The 21,570-nt window shown below is 35.2% G+C and overlaps 3 protein-coding genes across 4 annotated transcripts; 2 read left to right on the top strand and 1 right to left on the bottom strand.

Moving 5' to 3' along the window:
* The first annotated feature begins 5,812 nt into the window (after positions 1 to 5,812).
* LOC21392197 (sialyltransferase-like protein 2) lies at positions 5,813 to 10,297 on the top strand. Of its 2 annotated transcripts, none has more exons than XM_024164019.1 (12): positions 5,813 to 6,022; positions 6,126 to 6,199; positions 6,491 to 6,580; positions 6,759 to 6,836; positions 7,078 to 7,178; positions 7,275 to 7,467; positions 7,562 to 7,652; positions 7,741 to 7,805; positions 8,477 to 8,631; positions 8,714 to 8,795; positions 8,981 to 9,090; positions 9,667 to 10,297. In XM_024164019.1, the coding sequence occupies exons 1-12, from the start codon at positions 5,935 to 5,937 to the stop codon at positions 9,851 to 9,853; spliced, it is 1,314 nt and encodes a 437-aa protein (XP_024019787.1). In that variant the 5' UTR covers positions 5,813 to 5,934; the 3' UTR covers positions 9,854 to 10,297. The 2 variants fall into 2 exon arrangements, with proteins under 2 accessions (XP_024019787.1, XP_024019786.1); XM_024164018.1 differs by having other exon boundaries at positions 9,664 to 10,297.
* A 2,106-nt stretch (positions 10,298 to 12,403) lies between these two features.
* LOC21392196 lies at positions 12,404 to 13,841 on the top strand. Its single transcript, XM_010095650.2, has one exon. It carries the CDS (start codon positions 12,677 to 12,679, stop codon positions 13,679 to 13,681), a length of 1,005 nt encoding a protein of 334 aa, XP_010093952.1. The 5' UTR covers positions 12,404 to 12,676; the 3' UTR covers positions 13,682 to 13,841.
* A 4,846-nt stretch (positions 13,842 to 18,687) lies between these two features.
* Positions 18,688 to 20,132, bottom strand: LOC112091139 (uncharacterized mitochondrial protein AtMg00810-like). The gene is made up of 2 exons (XM_024164012.1): positions 19,793 to 20,132; positions 18,688 to 19,577 (listed from the first exon to the last, which is right to left on the bottom strand). The coding sequence occupies exons 1-2, from the start codon at positions 20,130 to 20,132 to the stop codon at positions 18,688 to 18,690; spliced, it is 1,230 nt and encodes a 409-aa protein (XP_024019780.1).
* Between the last annotated feature and the right edge of the window lie 1,438 nt (positions 20,133 to 21,570).

Here is a 21,570-nt window from a genome sequence, read left to right as displayed (position 1 = left end):
TGATTTAATACGGTGGTGTCCATATCTCCCTTGCAGCCAAGGCATGGGCTGTCCCAAAATTTGGTGTGGAAGGGAACTTTAGTCCCACTTGTTCTATTTTGTTCAATCTATATCCTCAATGTTTCTCTTTCGTCAAATCTAAATTATTAATGCACAAATTTCATTACTCTTAAATTTAGAGGTCTATTTAATTTATTAACTTCTAAAGTTCATTGTGATTATTATTTTATTTTATTTTTTAGTAATGGAAAGAAAGTTATTGGAGGCGCAATTAGGAGTCCGTTTAGTTTGTTGGTTCAAGTTTTTAATTCGAGTTGAGATGTGATTTTATGTGAAAGCTTTTTACTGTAGCAAAAAAGTTAAATATGACTATTTCTGATAGCTTTTTACTGTAACAAAACTTGAATTTTAAACTCAAATTGGTGAAATGAACATCTCAGGTCGTTTTACGTAATTCGCTAACATTCGGAAGACAATCCGACTAATGAGGTGACTCGAACCCACGACTTCTTGTGAGGTGAACGAACACCTAAGCAATCCACTTAAGTCATATTGGGCAGTGATTCCATGGCATGATATTTATGTACTAGCTAGTTGGACGAAATAAAGAATATTTTGGTAAAATTTATATAGCACCTACGTCCTTATTACCTTTATAAAGGTAATTTCACTTTGAGCACAACTGAAAATGTAGATCTTATAGCTAGTAGCTTTATAGAGAGCCATTGAAAAAGACGATAAGAATATTGAGTAAGAGGAATCTTATAAGACAGTCAGACGTGAGTTGCTTTATATGAGCAAACATGGTAAAACAATTCTTCTCTGGTTCCTTTGTTGTTTAACAGTCATAGGGTATAGAGGGCAAAGGAACCACTCTACTCTCTCTCTCTCTCTCTCTCTCTCTCTCTCTCTCTCTCTCTCTCTATATATATATATATATATATATATATGTGTCATTATCTCAAACGCTCAGACGTGGGTGTTATGTTTATTTTATCAAATTGTCATGTCGACACAATTATCTTATATAAACTTGTGATATGAACAGCCGAATACAGAAGTACGGAAATCTAAATTATCATGAGTCAAAATGCCATAAACAATAGTTTAGAACATTTCTTAAAATATGATATACTTACTTATATATAGATATATACATATTTGTTGAAAATTTTGATAGTTATTTAGAGTATGTTTAGTTGGAGGGAGAGATGGAGGGATGAAGAGGGGGTGGAGAGGGAGAGTTGGAGGGAGACAACAAATTATTTGTTTGGTTGGAGGGAAGAGAAGAAGGAACGGGGATATGGAGGGAGAACTCATCTTCTTAGACCCATAAAATTAGATCCTTCTATTTATAAGAGGATTTATAGAATCTATCTACTTTTACATGTAAGAGACTATTTTACCCTTAAAACAAATTATTAACAAATAATTTAAATAGATGATATAATAATTTTATAAATAACTATCATACATTCTTTTATCTCTTCCTCTATCCTACTAAACAACATGAAAAATTATTATAATATTCTCTCTCCTTTCTATTCTCTATCCCTCTAATTTTCTTTATCCTTCCTATTCTCTATCCTTCTAATTTTCTTTATCCTTCTAATTTTCTCTATCCTTTTTATTCTCAATCCCTTCAACCAAACCAAACGGACTCTTAAGTTTATAAGGCAAGTTTCTCTACAGTCCATAAATGAAGTGGAATTCGCCCCTTGTTTATCCCTTAGGCGGTTTAGGCCTCATGGGCTATTGGGCATCGCCCATTAACTAAAGGAAAAGCGTATAAACACACGTTTTTTTTTTTTTTTTTTTTTTTACTTCAATCAAGCACAGACAAGTGACGTTCGATCTTGGGCTAGTGAGGAAAAAAAAGGTTGAAACTTTGGTATTTCGGGAAAAAGTTGGAGGAGACAGCAAATTATTTGTTTGATTAGAGGAAAGAGAGAAAAGAAGAGGGAGATTGAGGGAGAACTCATCATCTTAGGCCCATAAAATTAGATCCTTTTATTTATAAGAGGATTCATAAAATCCATCTACTTTTACATATAAAAGACTATTTTACCTTTAAAATAAATTATTAACAAATAATTTAAATAGATAATATAATAATTTTATAAATAACTATCATACATCTTTTTACCTTTTTATTTATCTTACCAAATAACATAAAAAATTATTATAATATTCTCCCTCCTTTCTATTCTCTCTCCTTCTAATTTTTTTTCTCCTTCTTATTTTCAATCCTTTCAACCAAACCGAACCTTAAGTTTACGAGTTAAGTTTCTCCACACTCCACAGTCTATAAATGAAGTGGAATTCGCCCCTTGTTTATCCCTTAGGCGGTTTAGGCCTCATGGGCCATTGAGCATCGCCCATTAACTAAAGGAAAAGCATATAAACACAGAGATTTTAAATGTTTACCCTATATTCTTGATTAACATATTTTAATTAAAAAATTATATTAATTAAAGAGGTATTAATAAAAAAATAAAAATAAAAATTTTAGAACAAGTGAGTTCACCGATTTTCTCTCAACCAAAACCTTCAATTTTTTACTTAAAAATCAGTTTTTTTTTTTTTTTTTTGGCCAGAGACATAAAGACTTCAATCAAGCACAGACAACTGACGTTGGATATTGGGCTGGTGAGGAAAAAAAAAAGGTTGAAACTTTGGTCTTTTGGGGGAAAAAAAAGGGAGTTGAAAAACGACAGAGGAAATAAACACCAAATTATGATGAAAACGACAGGTTTTAACATATATATATATTAAAAGACAGGTTCCAATAATTGGCACCATAGTGAAATAACGGAAAAAAAAAAACAATAATAACACGACAGCAACATATGAAACGATAAAAGAGAAAAAAAAAAAAAAAAAAGGAAAAAAAAGATAAATACGGGTCTGAATTTTTACCTATTATTGATTAATATTCTTTTTAGTCAAACAATTATAATAATTAAAGAAAATTAATCAAAAATAAAGAATAAAAATTTAAACTCATAACTCTAAAAATAAATTAAGCAATTTGCTCAAAAAGAGTATAACACAGTGGATGATGAGAAAAATTGGAGAACGACCCAATAAGAAAAAGAGACGACTCATGAGACTTAACTTGAAACGGAAGGAAGGTAAGAGAGCAAAAATGATGACAAATACTTTACAAACGACAATAAACAAAACTTCAGTGATTGAACAGATGAATAAAAAAAAGGTGGAAAAAGGGTCAACTATAAGGAGGAAAAAAAAAAAGAGAAACGACATTAAACTTGATATTAAAAAAAAAAGAATTGGATATGCCAAAAAGTTAAAAACGACAAAATGGGCAAAGACCGAATGGTAAGAATCAACAACACGCGCGAGAAACGGACAACATATTTTACAGAAATGAATATTGAGTCTAATTCAATCTAATCAAATCGATTTATTAAGAGATGATTGCTCTTATTTTATTAAGTAGATCATACCAATATCTCCAGTTAATGTGATATTCTAATACGCTCCCTCACGCACAGTGTGGACCATACCAAACCGTTGTGAATAAGTCGATATTGTCATACCTCACATTGTAAAACTGGGTCTGATCTGATACCATTTTATAAAAATCAAATGATATTAGGCCTAGCTCAACCTAGCAAAACCAGTTTATTAAGAGAAAATTGTCATCACCTTATTAAGTGGATTATATCAATATCTCTAATCAATCTGGATTCTAATAACATAAGAAACGAAAACCAACAAACTTAAGCAAAAATGACATAATAAAGGAGAAAAAAATATTAACAACAAAAAAACCGATCATGGTAGCACCTAGCAACATGAAAACGAACAGGAACCTACATAAGGACAACAATTGGACAAACGACAACATTGTGAAAACGATACAAAATCTAAACAATAAAAAGGTAACAAGCACAAGCAATTAAACGACGGGAACATGAGAAGCAGACACATAAAATTTAAAACAGAAAAAACGATGAGAACAAGTTAGATAAACGACAGGAACATACAAAACGACAACATTTGAAGACGACAAACAAATAGGGCGTGACGAAAAGTAATAAAAAAAAAAAACAATAAAAATAGACCTGAAAAATACGAAAAATAACCAGATAATGACAACAAATTAAAAAACGACAACAATCAGACACACGACAACATAGTGTAAGAGCAAGAAAAACTGGATAACCAAGCAAAGAAAACAATGTACTTTAACAGCAGGAACATGAGAAACTGCAACAACAACAAAAAAAACAACAACGATAAAGACATTAACCTGAAAAGAACAGGAACCTATAAAAAGACGACAATCGGACAAACGACAACATAGTGAAAATCGACAGAAAAAAAAATGTACAATGAAGAACAGGTAAAAAGGTAGCAATAAACTTGAACAAAAAAAAACTAGTTTAAAAAAACGGAGAAACAGAAGGAAAAAAAAGAGAGAGATGATGCCAACAACTTTAAAAAGCGATGTGAAAGTATAAAACGACAACAATGGGATAAATGACAACATAGTGAAAAAAGGGAAAATGTATAATCATAAAAAGGTAAGAAATACAATACATTCAGACGACTAATAATTGAGAATAAAAGAAGAGAGTAGAAAAACAGCATAAACGATTATTACAACAACTGACTAACGACAATTGTGTACAAAACCCCGACATAGTTAAAAACGACATAAAACTGGACGGCGACAAAAAAGTGAGAAACACACAATATTCTTAAACCGCAGGTACGTGATAAATGACCCAAGGAATAACGACATTATGAATATTTCACAGTTTAATGCATGAACTTCCTTTGTTGGCCGATTAATCCCTGAAATGCTTTTGATAGTTTCTTACCGTGTTTATCAAACTATAAAAGAATATAATAAGAAAGGTAATGAGATTAGAAATGATTCCCTTTAAAAATAAAAATAGGCAACTTCTAAATGTTTTGAAGGACAATAAAGAAATATTGTTCTTTTTATGTGGCTATTCTCGTACAATTTTAAGTTATTGTGTGATATGTACATGATTATTTTCATTAATAAAAAATTAGGGATTAATTTTTTGAAACAATTATGCACCAAGACTAATAGTTTAAAGACTAAAGAATCAATAACAAGAAAAAAAAAACCGACAAGAACATATCAAACGACAAAAAGGGTTGGAACATAATTCATTGAAACGACCGGTACATGAGAAAAAAAAAAATGTCAACAACACCATTAGAACATTAAGGGCATATTTGGTTCATGAGTTCAAACCCATAATTTTGATTCTACTAGAGTGTTTGTCTCTCATAAAAAAAATTAAATTAAGAAAAAAGTTTTTTTTAATGAGTTCTCTCATAAAATTTGAACTAAACAAGTCTCAGGAGGAAGAAAAAAAAAAGGCCACTAATTGGGAAGACGACGGGATGGTGAAGAAAACGAGCAAAAATTGGACGACGCAAGAAACGTAAGAAACAACAACAAATTTCAAACGACAGGCACATAAAAATTGACGAAAAATAAAACTACGAAAAGGATTTCATAAGAAACGACGTACATAGTAGAGAAACGACAAAAAAGACAATGAGGAGAAAGTTGAAAAACGACAGAAACGTAAGAAAAAGACAGCAATTGGAGAAACGACAACACAGTGACAAGACGAGCAAAACAGAGAGAAAACGACAATAAGCTTAAACGACAGGAGCACAAGAAACGACAGAAACGACCAAAAACGACGAAAATTGCCCACTTATGTAGGACCGCTGTTTCCATCATTATTATTCTTCTTCTCTCTAGACACTCTCTCGCTTCCTCTTACACATCAGATCCGTCCGAGCACTGAAAACTGTTAACCATTAACCATTTCTGCGAAAAAAATCTCCTTCTTTTTGCGCTCAAATTCCTTAATCAGTTGTTGTGGGTGTGGATTTTGTTGAAATTGGTAGTAGATGAGGCTTTTGCAGCTCGCATTTCTCGTCGCTTTGGCTTCTGGATTTGCCGCCATCTTCATCTACATCACCGGAGTCTCTAACCTCCGTATGTGTGTATATATATATATATATGTATGTATATGTTTGTATGTATGTATGTTTACTTATATAGTATATTGTTTAATTGTCTGAGTTCCAATGAATGATAGATGGCAAGCTTTCGCTTTCGGATGAAGATTTGGAGGCTTTGCAGTCTTTGCACAGCGGTTTCCAGAAGTGTGTGGTCAGTTTCTGCTCGTTTTTCTTCTTTTCTAGAGAAAATTTATCGTGTTTTTGTGCCCTTAATCACGCTATATTATATGATTTCTCGTATCAAACGTTATTTTGAATCTTGATTTTGCTAATATCATGCTATTACTTTGATTTTCTCCCCAAATTGATGTGCTTTGTTTAATGTTTTTTGCTTTGAGTATCTTCGAATAATGGAACTTTGGAATCGCACGAAGTGTGTTTCTTACCGAGATATATATATATATATATATATATTTATATATTATATTTGATGATGATGCAGAGTGCGAATGGATTAGGTTTACAAGCTTTTAGTAGCGGAGATTATTGCCAAGTCACAATGAAATTTCCTAGTGATACCATTCCAAAATGGGTATGTTTTTCTGATTTTCTTTTGAGTAGGCTATAAAATCTAGCAATATTATGCTTATATTTGCAAATGTAAACTTTATGAAAAGGGATACGATGCAAAAAAATGTTGGTTTTTTGCTAGTATACAAGTGAATTCTCTCTTCTGACTTAGTTTTTGTGTGGAACTTGTAATGGAACAGAGAGATCCTAAAACTGGTGAACTTGAAGGTGTATCATATGACTTTAACATTTGTGAAGCTGTTGCTACATGGGAACCGGTGGGTTTAACCTTGATTTGTGTCATCTTGCATTGTTGCCTACTTGCACTCTTCAACAACGTAATATGCACATGAATAACCATTTTTTTCTTTTTTATAGTTACTGGTTTATTTATCGATAAGGCAAATCTTAAGTTTTTTATCTTTTCATTTGTTTTTCTAACCCCCACTTAACATGCTTGTTTAAGGTTTTGTTTTATGCTTTTCAATTGATTTATTATTCAGTGAGTTGATTGCTCAGGTTCGGAATAGTACCACGATACTGACCAAAGAGTTCATTGATTCTTTACCAAATGGTTGGGAGGATTATGCGTGGCGTAGGATTAACAAAGGAGTCCTTCTGTAAGTAATTCACAATAGATTAGCTGTAGTAGATGGTTATTCAATTTATGGAGGATCTGTAGCACTACTGCAGTTTGATGATTTGTTATAATGCAGAAACCGCTGTGAGAATAAAAGGTTATGCATAGAGAAACTTTCACTTGTACTCCCCGAAACGCCTCCATATTTCCCTCAGCAGTTTGGACGTTGTGCTGTTATTGGAAACTCGGGGGATCTTTTAAAAACGAAATTTGGGAAGGAGATAGATAGATACGATGCTGTTTTTAGAGAAAATGGAGCACCAATCCAGGTGAAGCTGATGCTTTACTCGGTTTCACAAGTTTTTAACATTTTCTTTGCTCTGAACTATTTTCTTACCTGCACTTTTGTTGTTCCTTTTATAGAATTACACTGAGCATGTGGGGAGGAAAAGTACTTTCCGTCTTCTTAACCGGGGATCAGCCAAAGCTCTTGATAAAGTTGTTGAGTTAGATGGTATCATTGTACTAAAGCTAGTTGCTTATTGTAACTCAGAATGATGATGGCATTTTTCTAGAAGCAACTAATTGAATAAATTCTGCAGAATCAAGGAAGGAGGTTTTGATCATTAAAACAACCATTCATGACATTATGAACCAAATGATTCGAGTTAGTATATTCCTTTTTACAGTGCCTTTGTGAAAGCTTGATACATGAAGTTCTAGTTTTATTCTCATGGAAGGATAGATACTTGTTGCAGGGTATAAACCGATTAATAAAATTTTGCTTCTAATTAAAGAGAACAATATTGTTTGAAAAATTCGTTTGCAGGTTGATATGATCTTGTTCATTTTAGTCGAGCTAACTTGAACTAATTAGGCCATTGTTTGGGATCTACTGAGAAACTTTCGAGGGGTCATTGGTGCTTTATGATCAGTAGCTAGTAGTAAGAGAACGGAACATCTTTCTGTTTGGAAGAGTTCATTTCTTTTTCATGAATCTTTTAAGCACGCATAAAAAGTACACATCCACATATAGTCATACATATGATTTTTGAGATTTTAGCAAAACAATATATGTAGCTTTAAAGTTTCTGTTTCTGAAGTTGCCCAAAGATCTGAATTACAATTTAAAAAAATAAAAAAAGAGAGGTGGAGGGGGGGGGGTGCAGAAAATATCCGAACATGTATTTAGTCTGGTTATGGCAACTTCACATATATTCTCCCCCGTAGATTTCAATTATAGCTGTTTCCTAATATAATTGGACATGAGTATATGACTTCTCTTTGATGGAGGACTATCTAATTTACTTTGCAACCTTTGGGTTTCATCTTGTGCAGGAAATTCCAATTACAAATCCTGTGTATCTCATGTTGGGTGCCTCCTTTGGCTCTGCAGCAAAAGGAACTGGGCTCAAGGCTCTTGAGTTTGCTCTCTCTATATGTGACTCTGTAGATATGTATGGTTTCACTGTGGACCCTGGCTATAAAGAATGGTAAAACTTGTTGATTTATATCAACTAGTAACGTTTAAATTGTTTTCTATATGTTTAAAGTAACTTATAAATATCGTTTCAGGACTAGATACTTCTCGGAATCTCGACAAGGCCATACTCCATTGCATGGCCGGGCATACTACCAAATGATGGAGTGTTTGGGTGTAAGTCTTTTAATGCTTTCTGGCCTTTCTTAGGTTTTATGGAACCTCTGTAATACGTGCTATTCTACTATTTGGTTAAAATGACATTTTTCTGATTATTACTTTGATATTCTCTCAAGTTTTTTATGCACCCTATATTATTTCCTTTTGTACTGTTAATTTGACATTGATTCTGGCTTGTTAAGCTCATCAAAATTCATTCTCCAATGAGAGCTGATCCAAACCGTGTTGTGAAATGGGTACCAGACAGAGGTACAGTTAAGGCTGCTAGAATTGCATCAGAGAAAATTTTAAGGTAAGTAACCTCTTATGTTTCTCATCTTCTTATCTGTTGAAAACTTCAAATTTTTTTTGTTTATTGAAATAGGCAACTTTTATCGGTTTCGAGAAGTTTGCTTGTAAACTAGTTGTAGTTTTAGCCAGTAGAGCCATCCACATCCACCATACTTAGTCCTGATAATAATGACCTACATGGTAAAAGAATATGCATTGGTTGTTCGAAGCTATCCAGCTGTTGTTTGCTATATATTTATCGCATATGAAATGCGAGATGTACTCTCTAAAAAAGTGCTCATCTTTGTTTAAAACTAGTTTGTAGATTTTGAGGTCTGAAAATGAAGGTAACTTAAAAGAAGATCAATGGCATAGACTCTGACTTAGTTCGATGCAAGCTCTTTTATCCATATCTGGCTTACTTTTGTATCGGAACTTCTAATTCTTTAACTAATCTATTTACCTGTGATTTGATGTTACTTTTACAATCGATCAATGCTCTAGTGCACTTTGGATGTTTCAAGTTTGATATGTAGCTACACCATGGTTTGCTTAGGAGTTGAAGATGTGTTTATGCTTTTCTCTATGTCTATAGGAGAGCTGGAGCAGGGTCTGGAGATCCACTAGGTGCATGTTCCATTATTAAAAAACAAGTCAAAAGAAAGCGCATAGAAAATCTCAGAAGAAATGCCATCAACCATCAGAAATACGCAAGAGGCGCAACAATGTACCCTTTAGAACATAACCCTGAACATGGTATGCTCTGCACTGTGCCAACAAGGTAAATCTCAATTTACCGGACTTTCCCTCAGAGCGACCTGAAAAGATTAGTGAGCTTCTTGGTAAAGAAACAGTAGCCTAACCAATGTAGGGAGAAGGCAAAAGTAGAAGCTGCACAGAAGTTTATAAATTTGGAGAGGATCCACTACTTTCTCCATTCAACATTTTAAGAATTGATTTTCTATACTTTTGTAAATGTTTCCATAATGGTCAAAGGAAAAAATTTGTAGCCTAACATTTGAGGATTCAATTACCCGAGTTTTTTTTACTCACGGTTCGGTTCTTTCAGTGTGACTTAGCTGCTTATACAACAGTAAAATCAATTCTTTTACTTCTGCAAGGATAAACGAAGCCTTGCCTTTTTGCCTGTAAGACTTGTGATCATCATCCCTTTTCAGTTTGTCGTTTGTAATGTTTGCCAAGTCCAATACATTTTTGCTACATTTTATACTGCACACTCTTATGATATTTTAATAGTGTTTGTTTCTGCTACTTTCTTGCTGTGTTCTATTCCAACTTCCAAGATATGTGCTCAACATAATACAAGCCAGGTGTTCGAGTGGCATCCAGATTTTCATAGGACAACTTGCTTGAAGACCACTTGTTTCCTCATCCTAGAATTCCCACTTGATCGTAGATTTGTTCTTTTCAGATAGCGTCTTGTCATTAAAAATATTTTTGATTTGCTGGTAAAAAGATAACTAGTTCAAACCAAAAAGATTCAAGCCATTTAATTCGACCCCCGCGAAACGAACGGAGCTTTCAGAAGGCGAGGCGTTATGATCCAGCAGTCCAACCGTCTCTTGCCTGAAAACTCTAATTGGCTCATTTACTCATTTGGGTATATACTAAAGTAGGCAATTTTTCACTTTGAAGCAAAACTCATAAAGGCTCTTATCTCTCATTGATGATTTCCATTTTGGGTTTGTCAAAGAAGTAGAAGCATGTTTGGCTCTGAACCAACAAAACGAGCAGATGCCAGAGAGAGGAACAGATCCTTTATTACAACCTTCGAGTCTTTTAATACATTGTACATGGCTCTCTGTTGATAAATGATGATAAGTACCGAGGAAAAGAACCATTAATGCGAGCCTAGCGAGTCTCTCTCTCGTGCAAATCCACACAACCCAATCTCACTCGGGGATCCTACTATATATCTTCCTATGACATCATTCCAATGTTAATGCATTATTATCACATTAAATAATAATAAGCTACTTGATTTTACCCTTTTTTTCCTTAAGAAAAAAAGAAAATTTCTTTGGTAGTCTGATGTACTTGTACTGATAGTGTTAGTTTTTAACAATTAGATCCAGTTAAAATCACATCAGATTAAAAAAGTATGCATAATAGATAAATTTTGATACATATATCCGATAGCTAAAAAGTAAGAGACTAACAGTAATCTATTTTTACAAGGACTACCAGAGAAAGTCTCAAATGAAAAAAATATCAAAACTTTTTACTTTGGGAAAAGTTCATATTGGTACCATGTGTTTTAGTATAATTGTCTTTTAGTACCGTGTGTTTAGTAATTTTAAATTGGTGTCTTGACGTTTTAAAAAATTATTTTTTAGTACTTTGAGGTCATTTTTTACGATGAAAAATATCAAATTTACCATTCTCATTAATTTACTAAAAACTAATAAATTAAGAAAAAAGTTATTTTAAATTTAAAGCCTTATTTTTGTTTTTAATTTTTAAATGTTTAAAAAAATTTCAGAATTTCTCCAAAATTTATTTTTAATTTTTTGGTTAATTAATAAGAATGGTAATTTTGACATTTTACATTCTAAAAGATGACCTAAAAGTACTAAAAATGAGTTTTTAAAACATCGAGATATTAATTTAAAATTACTAAAAATACAGAGTATTAAAAGACAATTATGTTAAAACACAATGTACTAATATGAAATTTTCCTTTTTATTTTTTAAAAAATGGAGTTTTTCTGATAGGACTAAAAAAAATAAGCTATTAATAATTCTCTACTTTTCAATCTTCAGATCTGTACCGCACATTACATGTTTTGCATATTTTTTTTAATCTTATATATTTTAACTAAATTTAATAGTAGAAACTTATACTACCTATAAAAAAGCTTACCAGAAAAAATCTCTTTAAAAAAAATGATAGTTAGTTGGCCTATTAGATTTGTTCAATCAATAAATCATTAAGCGGTATTAGTTAAATACTTATTAATATCAGTTAATTAATAATTGACCATAAATTAATATGTTAATTTTGACTAATATATTATTTAAGAAAAAAAATCTTTTAAAAGAAAATGATAATTTTTTCTGCGTTTATTAAACTTGTGACATTTATTAAAACAACACGTGTAAAAAAGATCATTTTCACGTATTTCAGGATTTAATTATACTTACCACAACTAAAATTTATGGAGAAATCTAATTTAATTAATAATTGTGAATTCACACTCTAAACGAAAAAAAAATTAATGGATTAAATAGATTTTTGATATCTTTTATTAAGGAAAAAAAAAAACTAATAAAGGAGACACGCGTTGGTGTTCTAAAGCCACAGGACAGCTTTCTCCACGAACTCTTCGCTTCAACTAATCTCTCTCTCTCTCTCTCTAAACTCCAAAAGCCTTTCCCTTTCTCTCTGCATCACTCACTTCCGAATGAATGATTAAACCCTCTCTCTCTCTCTCTCTCTAATATCTATCTTATCAATCTCTTCATGTACTCCGCTCCCTTTCTCTCTCTCTCTCTCTTGAACATCTCTCAGTTCTCACACGCACTTCGTTAGCTTCTCTCTCTAGAAACTAAAGAAAAAGAAAGACCATTTCTTGGGGTTCAAACAAATGGCGGAGATACAGCCTCCGGAGGCTCAGATCAACGGCGGCGGAGGGGTTGGCGGCGCCGTTAGTGGCGGAGTCGGAGGAGGAGGAGGAGCGATGTTAATGGGACCTTCGGAGACCGTCGGATCGAAGCGGCAGCGGAGGCCGAGCGTCCGATTGGGCGACATCGGAGGAGACCAGCCCTACGATTCCCACGTCCGCCGCACTTCTAAGCAGTGGAAGCTCCCAATCGAGCACCACCACCATAGCCAGCGGACCAACAGAGACTTCGCCAAGACCTCCAAGACTCGACCTTTGATCAACTTCAGCTCCGGCGGCGACGCTCTCGATGCCCTAGACTTGGACGAGAGGGAAATTAGGGACGCGAATCTTGAGACCATGGCGATTGGGAGCTGGAAGCTCAAGGATTCTAAGAAGCGAGGCTCGATTTCCACCAAGAGGATCAGATCCAATTGGATTTCCCCCAAGCTCGACGACGGCGGCGGCGGCGGCGCAGACACCGGAGGAGCGGAAGGGGACGAGAAGTATAGCGCCGGAGAGGACGTCGACGACGGGAATAGGGATTTCGATGTCGAGAATTCGGAGAGTCCGTTGAAGGAGCAGAGTCCGATTCATTCGCTGGAGAATCTGGCGGTGGACGGCCATGGGATTGGCAACGAAAGGGAGGTGCTTTACCACGGGAATCGGAGGCAAATTAGGGCTAGGGTTTCGGACAACCATGACGGCATGGAATTGTCGGGTCCTTCTGATAACGAAGCGAGAGAATGGAAATGCGGAGACCGAAATGGGAATGGCGGAAGAGCGAGGTGTGAAGAAGATGGGGTTAGGGTTTGGCTTAATGGGTTAGGGCTTGGTCGTTATGCTCCAGTTTTCGAAGTCCATGAGGTTGATGATGAGGTTTTGCCAATGCTAACTTTGGAGGATCTCAAGGATATGGGGATAAACGCAGTGGGTTCTAGAAGGAAAATGTTCTGCGCAATTCAGAAGCTTGGGAAGGGATTTTCATAGAGTTTTGTTGGGGAGGTTTTTTTGCTTTTGTTGCTGAATGTTAGAAAAAGAACAAAAAAATGAAGAAAGATGCAAAATTCTCAGCCATGGCAATGTAAGTGCATGTCTGAAGTGAAAACTGGTTTGCGCTTTTGGTATAAAGTTTTCCAACTTAGTAACATTTTGAATTTTGAGTAGTTTCATTTTCTCTTTGATTTTTTTGGTGCTTCATGTGCTTTCTTTTAGGTTAATGAATATAAAGCTAGAGAATTTATCATGACTATATTGTAGCTTGTAGTTGTAAGCTGTCCAGTGTATTTGTGATGAGAAATGCTAGCATCACTCTTACGTGTCAAAACGTGTCAAAATGCAAAGTGATATTGAGAGTGACAAAAGCATTTCTCATTTGTGCGGAGACTAGCTTGGAGGTGAAAAGAGATGAAATGTCCCCATAATTGGTTATAGAAAGTAGAGAACTTTGGACAGCAAACTGTATAATCTCCATGATAACTTAATTGTTTCGATTGAATGTAGGTTATTTAGCTACGGCAAACTGGTTCTCTGTTTAGAAGAAACTGATATGGATAGAAACATAACAAAATTTGTTGGGCTCATCAACTCTTGAACAGCTCAGAATGTACCATTTGTAATTTTTGTCCTTGGATCTCTTTTTAGATGTGTCATGACTTATTATTTCATAATAATTTAAAACCATATCAGCTCGGCCATTCCGGACATACCATGGAACAATATCTGATTACCAGTTGGCTTTTTCCCTTGCATCTTTAGACAAACTATTTTGTGTTGAGTACTAAGCTACCCCTGCTAATCCAATAACTAGTTTCTGGTCATGAGATTGTCATTTGCAAGAGGAAAGGCGCAAAAGTTTGAAATTGAAATGGTCTAATGTATATTCACTTGTCGGGTTTGTCCAAGTTCATCTTTCATGTGGACGGAGGAATGAAATGCATATCAGAAATTACTGTTGTTATAATCTCATTGTTACGTTTGAAATGTGATGCCTTGTAGGTCAAGAAAGTTATAAAAGCATTATTAGCTACGGCATTCCCTTCACAACTTGAGAGAAGGACGAAAATATTATAGTGTGCAAACAACTTGAGATAATATTAAAGTAATAATCAGAAACATGCCAACTTCACCAAATAACTAATAGAATAGCACGTATACAAAGGTATGATGAAACATAAGAAAGGACAGAAAGCATTAGAAGACGATCTTTTGGTAGTATGCCCGCCATGAAAGGAGTATGACATTGTCGAGATTTCCGAGAAGTATCTAGTCCTGAAACGAAACTTACAAGTTACTTTACCGCAAAATTCTGAGAAACAATTTGAACAATAATAGTTGGTATAAGGAACAAATTTTACCATTCTTTATAGCCAGGGTCAACGGTTAAACCATACATATCTACAGGGTCACATATAGAGAGAGAAAGCAAACTCAAGAGCCTCGAGTTCGGTTCCTTTTGCTGCAGAACCAAAGGAGGCACCCAGCATGAGATGCACAGGACTTTTTATTGGGATTTCCGGCAGAATATGAAATCCAAAAGGTTGCAAGTAAATTAGATAAGTCTCCATGAAAGAGAAGTGATATCCATATTTTATCAGAGTACCGCTAAAATTGAAACTCATGAGGGAGAATATATGTGAACAATTTGTCATAATCAGATTGGAACTTGGGACCTTTTCTGCCCCTTTTCTTTGTAATTCACATCTTTTGACAACCCTTCGCTGTCTCGAGGCAAAAGAGGTCTTTTTCGCTTCCTATTTGCAACCTTTGGTGGAGAAATGCAAGGTTGTTTTCTTTAGAGGAGTGTGCCTCTTTATGCTTGAATCCATAAAATTGCAGGACTTGGAGTGGTTCTGTGTGCTGGCTTGGGCCATATGGAAGGAGAGGAACACTATTAATGCAGTCCCCAAGACTTGGAGTGGTTCTGTATGCCGCAGTGACTAGTGAAATGGATTTCTTTGCAGTGGGCGGGATCATTAGGGACGCAAACGGCTTGTCTTGGGCGCTTTTTCTAAGAAGATGGATGGAGTGTGCTCTCTTGTGGCAGAGTACCATTCTCTTAGGGAGGGCCTAATTTTTGCCCCGCAAAACAATTGGAGAGTTTGTGTTGTTGAAACGCATGCAAGCACTGTTGTTTCTCATGTCAAGACTGGGCCGGGTTGGGCCGGCCCTTGACATTTGCTATTTGCTTGATGATCTTAGGCGTGATTGTATTTTTAGCTCCCGATATGTCAATGGGGTCACTCATATACTGGCCCGTTTTGGACTTTCTTCTTCCCAGGACTTTTTTGTACTGAGGCTATCCCTCCCTGGTTAGCTCCTTGTGTCCATGAGGACCTTTATGTTGATTAATACTACACCAGTTTCTTTTAGAGATGCAACAATGGGCCGGGCTCCGTGGGCCGACCCAGGCCCATCTTGACACAGTGACGGCCGGGCCGGCACGGCCCAGCTCATAAATATTGGTGGGCTGGACCAACATATTTCCGCCCATGGGCCGGCCCGGCACGGCCCATAAAAAATCATGGGCCATGCCGGACTTGGGCCTGGTTGGGCCGGCCCTTCTAGGCCCATGATGGGACGGCCCAATCCGGCCCGTCGAGGCCCATAATGGGCCGGGCCGGCCCAGCCCAACCCATCTAGACCCATAAGATCTTCATGTTTTTTTTTTAAATAATTTTGTAAACATCTTATGTATAATTATCCTGATTGTACTCTTTTTTCCTTATCAAGATTTTATCCCACTAGTAATTTTGTAAACATCTTATGGTTTTCGTAAACATCTTATGTATAATTATCATGATTATACTTTTTTTTCTTATTAAGGTTTTGTCTCACCGAATTTTTCTTAGAAAGGTTTTTATTTAATAAGGTAATCGTAAATAAAATATTCATTTTCATATTTCCATTGACTATTCAAACTTATATATTTGTTAACTTGTTTAAAAATTTAAAAATTAAAATTAAAAATTGTATGCTTAAATGGGCTGGCCCATCTAAATCCATAATGGGCCAAGATGGGCCTTGAGTGAGCCAGCCCATTCAAGGCCTATGCACGGTCCATCCTAACCCGCAGCACGGCCCAACTTGGCACACGTAAAATTGGCCCGTGGTGTGAGCTGAGCCGAAGTCATTCTTATATGGGCCGGCCCGACTTAACCCGTGGCCCGTATAGACCTAAGGAGAACGGGTCGGGCCCGGCCTGCCCATTCTTGCATCTCTAGTTTCTTTTCAGATTTTTTTTAAAAAAAAAAAAAAAAAAAAAAAAAAAAAAAAAAAAAGCTTTATAGGGAAGTACAAAGGCATTCTATTCTCCTACTACTGCCTACTGATAATAAAGCATAAATGGAAAGTTTCTCAGTAATTTCCAAACAATGGCCTAATTAACTCGACTAGTTGCATCTAGAAATTTGCTAACAGACTTTCGAGTTATAATAATAATAATAAACTAGCTTTAGCTGCTTCTAGAAATATTCAAAACCTCCCTACAATTTGTATATAATTTGAAAATATATACAAATGTTTTTAAAAATTTCATTCACACTTTTAATTTTAACTTTCAGTTATATCTTATTATTTAATTATTCTTTTTTTTTTTGCGTGTATCCACTATAATTTCTAATGTAAAAATCCAAATGAACAAAATATAATGCAATACTGTTTGAGTTTACATATTTGAAGAAAAAAACCAAAAAAAAAAAAAAAATCCATATAGAGTAAAAGAAATTAAAAAAGAGAAATAATAAAAGAAAAATTTATGAGATTTTCAGTATTTATTACCCTCTCAATTTAGTTTATATATATATATATATACTTCTATTCAACTCAAGCCTCCACTCAAGTCTCTCTGAACAAAATTTCTGACTTCGTCATTGCATTTTCTTTATGACGGGTTATATAAATGAAGCTCGAATTAAGTTTTTTCAATCAAATCCATGACCTTTTATTAACAAGTGATTGGTGAATCAGGCGACATGCAGGCAACTAAAAATTCACAAATACTCATACAAGATAATCGACTCAAGAACAGATACAAGACTAAAGAATAGACTTTAGAATAGATACAAAACTCTAAAACATATACAAGACAATGCATTTGAAGAGTATCAATATGAACGCGGGAATGCCCATTAGAAGAAAGCAGCTGGCAAAATTTATACCAATCGAAAATATTTTCAACATACAAATTTCGTGGTAAAACTGGCTCGGAAGTGAGTAGCACAGAAAAATGAAACATGGCAGATCATACGCCTGGTATGGTTTGTATATTCTAAGGTGATACAAGTGGTCCTTTAACATGGTCAATAACCACATCGCAGGCTAAATCAAACTCAACAGTCCTTGTTATGTTCTTTATAGGATGACATTGATAAACAGGGAGAAGCCGCCCCGAGCACCATTGATGAAATTTCAGTCAAGTTCGATTGTTGATAAAATTTAAGTTCAAGAGGCTCTTGTTTATAATTTTACAAAAGATTGAAGGCTTAGTCCATGACCTATGTGGGACTCACACAACTTCATAATGATCATCGCAATATCTTTTTTCGTGCTCATCATCTGCTAACTTTTGAGTTTAAAATAGGTGTTTTGTAAAGAATTTTATTGTAAAGGGAATATAGAGAAGGAATGAGAAAAAGCAATGAATAGAAAAATGAATTTATTCACTCTTTTTCATTGTCCAGCAAGATGTATGGACATGTATATTTATACAATAAAAGGCAACGGTAATATGCTAAATAACTCCTAGAAAATGATTTTTATTTAATAGGTAATCCTTTTGAAATGGCATAACAAATTGCCATGTTTGTTTCCAACGGCTTTGCATATATCATGGGATTTTTTGTCCGTTTGGAGTACTAATCTGGTTGCTCCTTTTTCATATTGTCATTACCTCCATTAGTGCTAGAATCTTTGTTATTTTTGGCAAGTGAGTCATCATTGACTTTATCAGGCCCCCTCAAGCTGGGAAGTGGAAAGGGATGAACTCCCAGCTTGATTCAAAAAGTTTTGAAAGATGATTTGGGAAGAGCTTTGGTTAAGACATCAGCAGTTTGTAGTGGCGAAGTGACGTATTTGGTGACTAGATCGCCACGCGTAACTTTTTCTCGAATAAAATGGTAATCCAGTTCAATGTGCTTGGTCCGAGCGTGGAAAACATGATTCTTTGTCATGTGAAGAGCACGGATATTATCGCAGAAGAGCCAAGGTGGTTGAATGAGGCGAATCCCCAGATCGCATAATAGATACCCGATCCATGTCAATTCAGCAGTAGTGGCAGCAAGTGCACGGTATTCGGCTTTGGCACTTGAACAAGCAACAGTTGGTTGTTTCTTTGAAGACCATGACACACAATTTGAGCCAAGAAAGATACAGTAGCCAGTGGTGCTTCGACGAGTGAGAGGACAACCTGCCCAATTTGCATCACAAAAACCGTTTAAAGTGAGAGAGATTTGAGATAAAAAGCGAATACCATAAGTTATAGTGCCTTTAAGGTATCGAAGGATCCGTTTGATAGCTCGAAGATTGGCAAGAGTCGGTTGATGAAAATGTTGGCAAACTTTATTTACTGCATGAGTGATATCAGGACGAGTAAAAGTAAGATATTGAAGTGCGCCAACAATGCTTCGAAACTCAGTTTCATTGACTAAGTTGTGATCATCTAGTAGGTTAGGTGGTTTAAGAGCAATTGGAGTTGATTGATGGGAGGATTCAAGCATGTGAGCACGAGAGAGAAGATCTTTGGTGTATTTTGTTTGTGAGAGAAATAAGCCACTAGCAAAAGGCTTGACTTCTATTCCCAAAAAATAGTGCAAGGCACCAAGATCTTTGAGAGAAAATTCGCATCCAAGTTTATGAATAATTTGCTGAATAAGAGTATCATTGCTTCCTGTTATAATAACATCATCAACATAGATAAGTAGTAGCAAAAGATTATTATTTTTTTGTAAATAAACAAAGAGGAATCTGCTTTGCTACAAGAAAAACCAAGGGTAAAAAGATAATGGGATAAACACTCAAACCAAGCGCGAGGTGCTTATTTTAAACCGTAAAGGGATTTATTTAATAAGCAAACATGATTGGGAAAAATTGGATTAACAAAACCTGGTGGTTGTTCCATGTACACAGTTTCTTTGAGAAAACCATGTAAGAAAGCATTTTTAACGTCAAGTTGTTTGATTGTCCAACACGAGACAACTGCTAGAGAAAGGATTATTCGAATGGTTGCGGGTTTGATCACAGGGCTAAAAGTTTCGTCATAGTCTAGCCCGGAAACTTGAGTGAAACCTCTTGCAACAAGTCGTGCCTTGTACCGATCAATCGAGCCATCTTCCTTGTATTTAATGTGGTAGACCCATTTAGAACCAATGATATTGGTGTTGGAAGGTCGAGGAACAAGATGCCAAGTGTTGTTTGAGTAAAGGGCCGTAAGCTCTTCTTGCATCGCAGTAAACCAATGAGGTGATTTAAGAGCAGTTTTGAGAGACTTTGGTTCTTGAGCAAGATCAGTAAGTAGAGCAACATCTTGATGAGAGGACGAAGTAGTGGTGGGGCATATATAATCCTTCAAATGAGATGGTGGGCGGCGAACACGAGTTGGACGAGAAGTTTAAAGATGAGTCACATCTGGATCTGTAATAGAGGGAGCTGTAGACGAGTCTTGTATTTCATGAGAAACATTGTTGTCATCCGTTTAAGAGGCTTCAAGATCTTGTTGTCTGAAATTGTGACTAACTAGATCGATTGAGGTATTATCATCTAGCTCATTGCAACAACCAACTTGGGGTACATATGAGTTGTCAACTTGTGTGCTTTTGTCGGTCAAGTTTTGATGAGAATGGTGATTGGTTGACTTAGAAAACCATTCTTCTTGATCTGGAAAAGTTGTGACTGCAAGTTGTGGAATATCACCACTTGAAACATTGTGAGAATATGGAAATATTTGTTCATCAAAAACTACATGTCTAGATATATAAACTTTATTTGTTAAAGGATCAATGCATCTGTATCCTTTGTGAAGAGGACTATATCCAAAAAAACACATGAAAAAGTTCTTTTTGAAAATTTATTTTGATTTTGATGCTTTAAATAAGGAAAACACTTACAGCCAAGAACCTTTAAAATACTATAGTTAGGAAGCCTTCCAAACAATTTGAAATATGGTGTCTCCATATTTAGAGAAGATGATGGGAGACGATTTATTAAGTTTGTTGCTGTGAGAAAAGCATCTACCCAAAACTTGAGTGGTAAGTTTGCATGAAAAATCATGGTGAGACCAGTTTCCACAATATGTCGATGTTTTCTTTCTGCAATTCCATTTTGTTCAGGTGTGCCTGGACATGACAATTGTTTAGCTATACCACAATAAGCAAGATGGTTAGTGAAAAGTGTGGAAGTGAACTCACCTCCTCCATCACTTTGAAAAATTTTGTTTTTTCTATCAAATTGATTCTCAACAAGTTTTTGAAATTTCAAGAAACATTCATAAAAATCAGATTTGTGCTTAAGAGGATATAACCAAGTAAATCTAGTGCAATCATCAATAAAAATAACATAATAACAAAAATTTTGAATAGAAGAAATAGGAGCTGGCCCCCATAAATCACAATGTATTTTTTCTAAAGGAAATTTGCACAATTTATTACTAGTATAAAATAGAAGTTTGCAACGCTTCCCTAATTGACAACTAGTACAAATAGAATGTCTATTTAGCCAACTAGAAATGCTTAGCACTTCCTTTTTATTTAGAACTTGTAAAAATTTTGAATGGGGATGTCCCATTCGTTGATGCCACAAATCCGAAGAAGCTGAAGGAGATTTGACTGCTGCAAGTGTTTCCAATTTTGCTTCTTCAAGAGCATATAATTGTCCTCTTTTATGTC

Source organism: Morus notabilis, unplaced genomic scaffold (assembly GCF_000414095.1).
Source record: "Morus notabilis unplaced genomic scaffold, ASM41409v2 Scaffold2427, whole genome shotgun sequence".
NCBI classification, from domain to species: Eukaryota; Viridiplantae; Streptophyta; class Magnoliopsida; order Rosales; family Moraceae; genus Morus; species Morus notabilis.
Note: the sequence above shows the minus strand (reverse complement) of the source record. Positions and strands in the feature narration are given on the sequence as shown.

What these genes read in the sequence shown, in the direction of transcription:
- LOC21392197 (XM_024164018.1), top strand. Translation starts at nt 5,935, where the DNA reads ATGAGGCTTTTGCAGCTCGCATTTCTCGTCGCTTTGGCTTCTGGATTT. An exon ending in CACCGGAGTCTCTAACCTCC is followed by an intron (nt 6,023 to 6,125) that starts GTATGTGTGTAT and finishes AATGAATGATAG; the next exon opens with ATGGCAAGCTTTCGCTTTCG. An exon ending in TAAAGTTGTTGAGTTAGATG is followed by an intron (nt 7,653 to 7,740) that starts GTATCATTGTAC and finishes TAAATTCTGCAG; the next exon opens with AATCAAGGAAGGAGGTTTTG.
- LOC21392196 (XM_010095650.2), top strand. Translation starts at nt 12,677, where the DNA reads ATGGCGGAGATACAGCCTCCGGAGGCTCAGATCAACGGCGGCGGAGGG.
- LOC112091139 (XM_024164012.1), bottom strand. Translation starts at nt 20,132, where the DNA reads ATGCAAGAAGAGCTTACGGCCCTTTACTCAAACAACACTTGGCATCTT. An exon ending in GTACATGGAACAACCACCAG is followed by an intron (nt 19,578 to 19,792) that starts GTTTTGTTAATC and finishes TTATTATAACAG; the next exon opens with GAAGCAATGATACTCTTATT.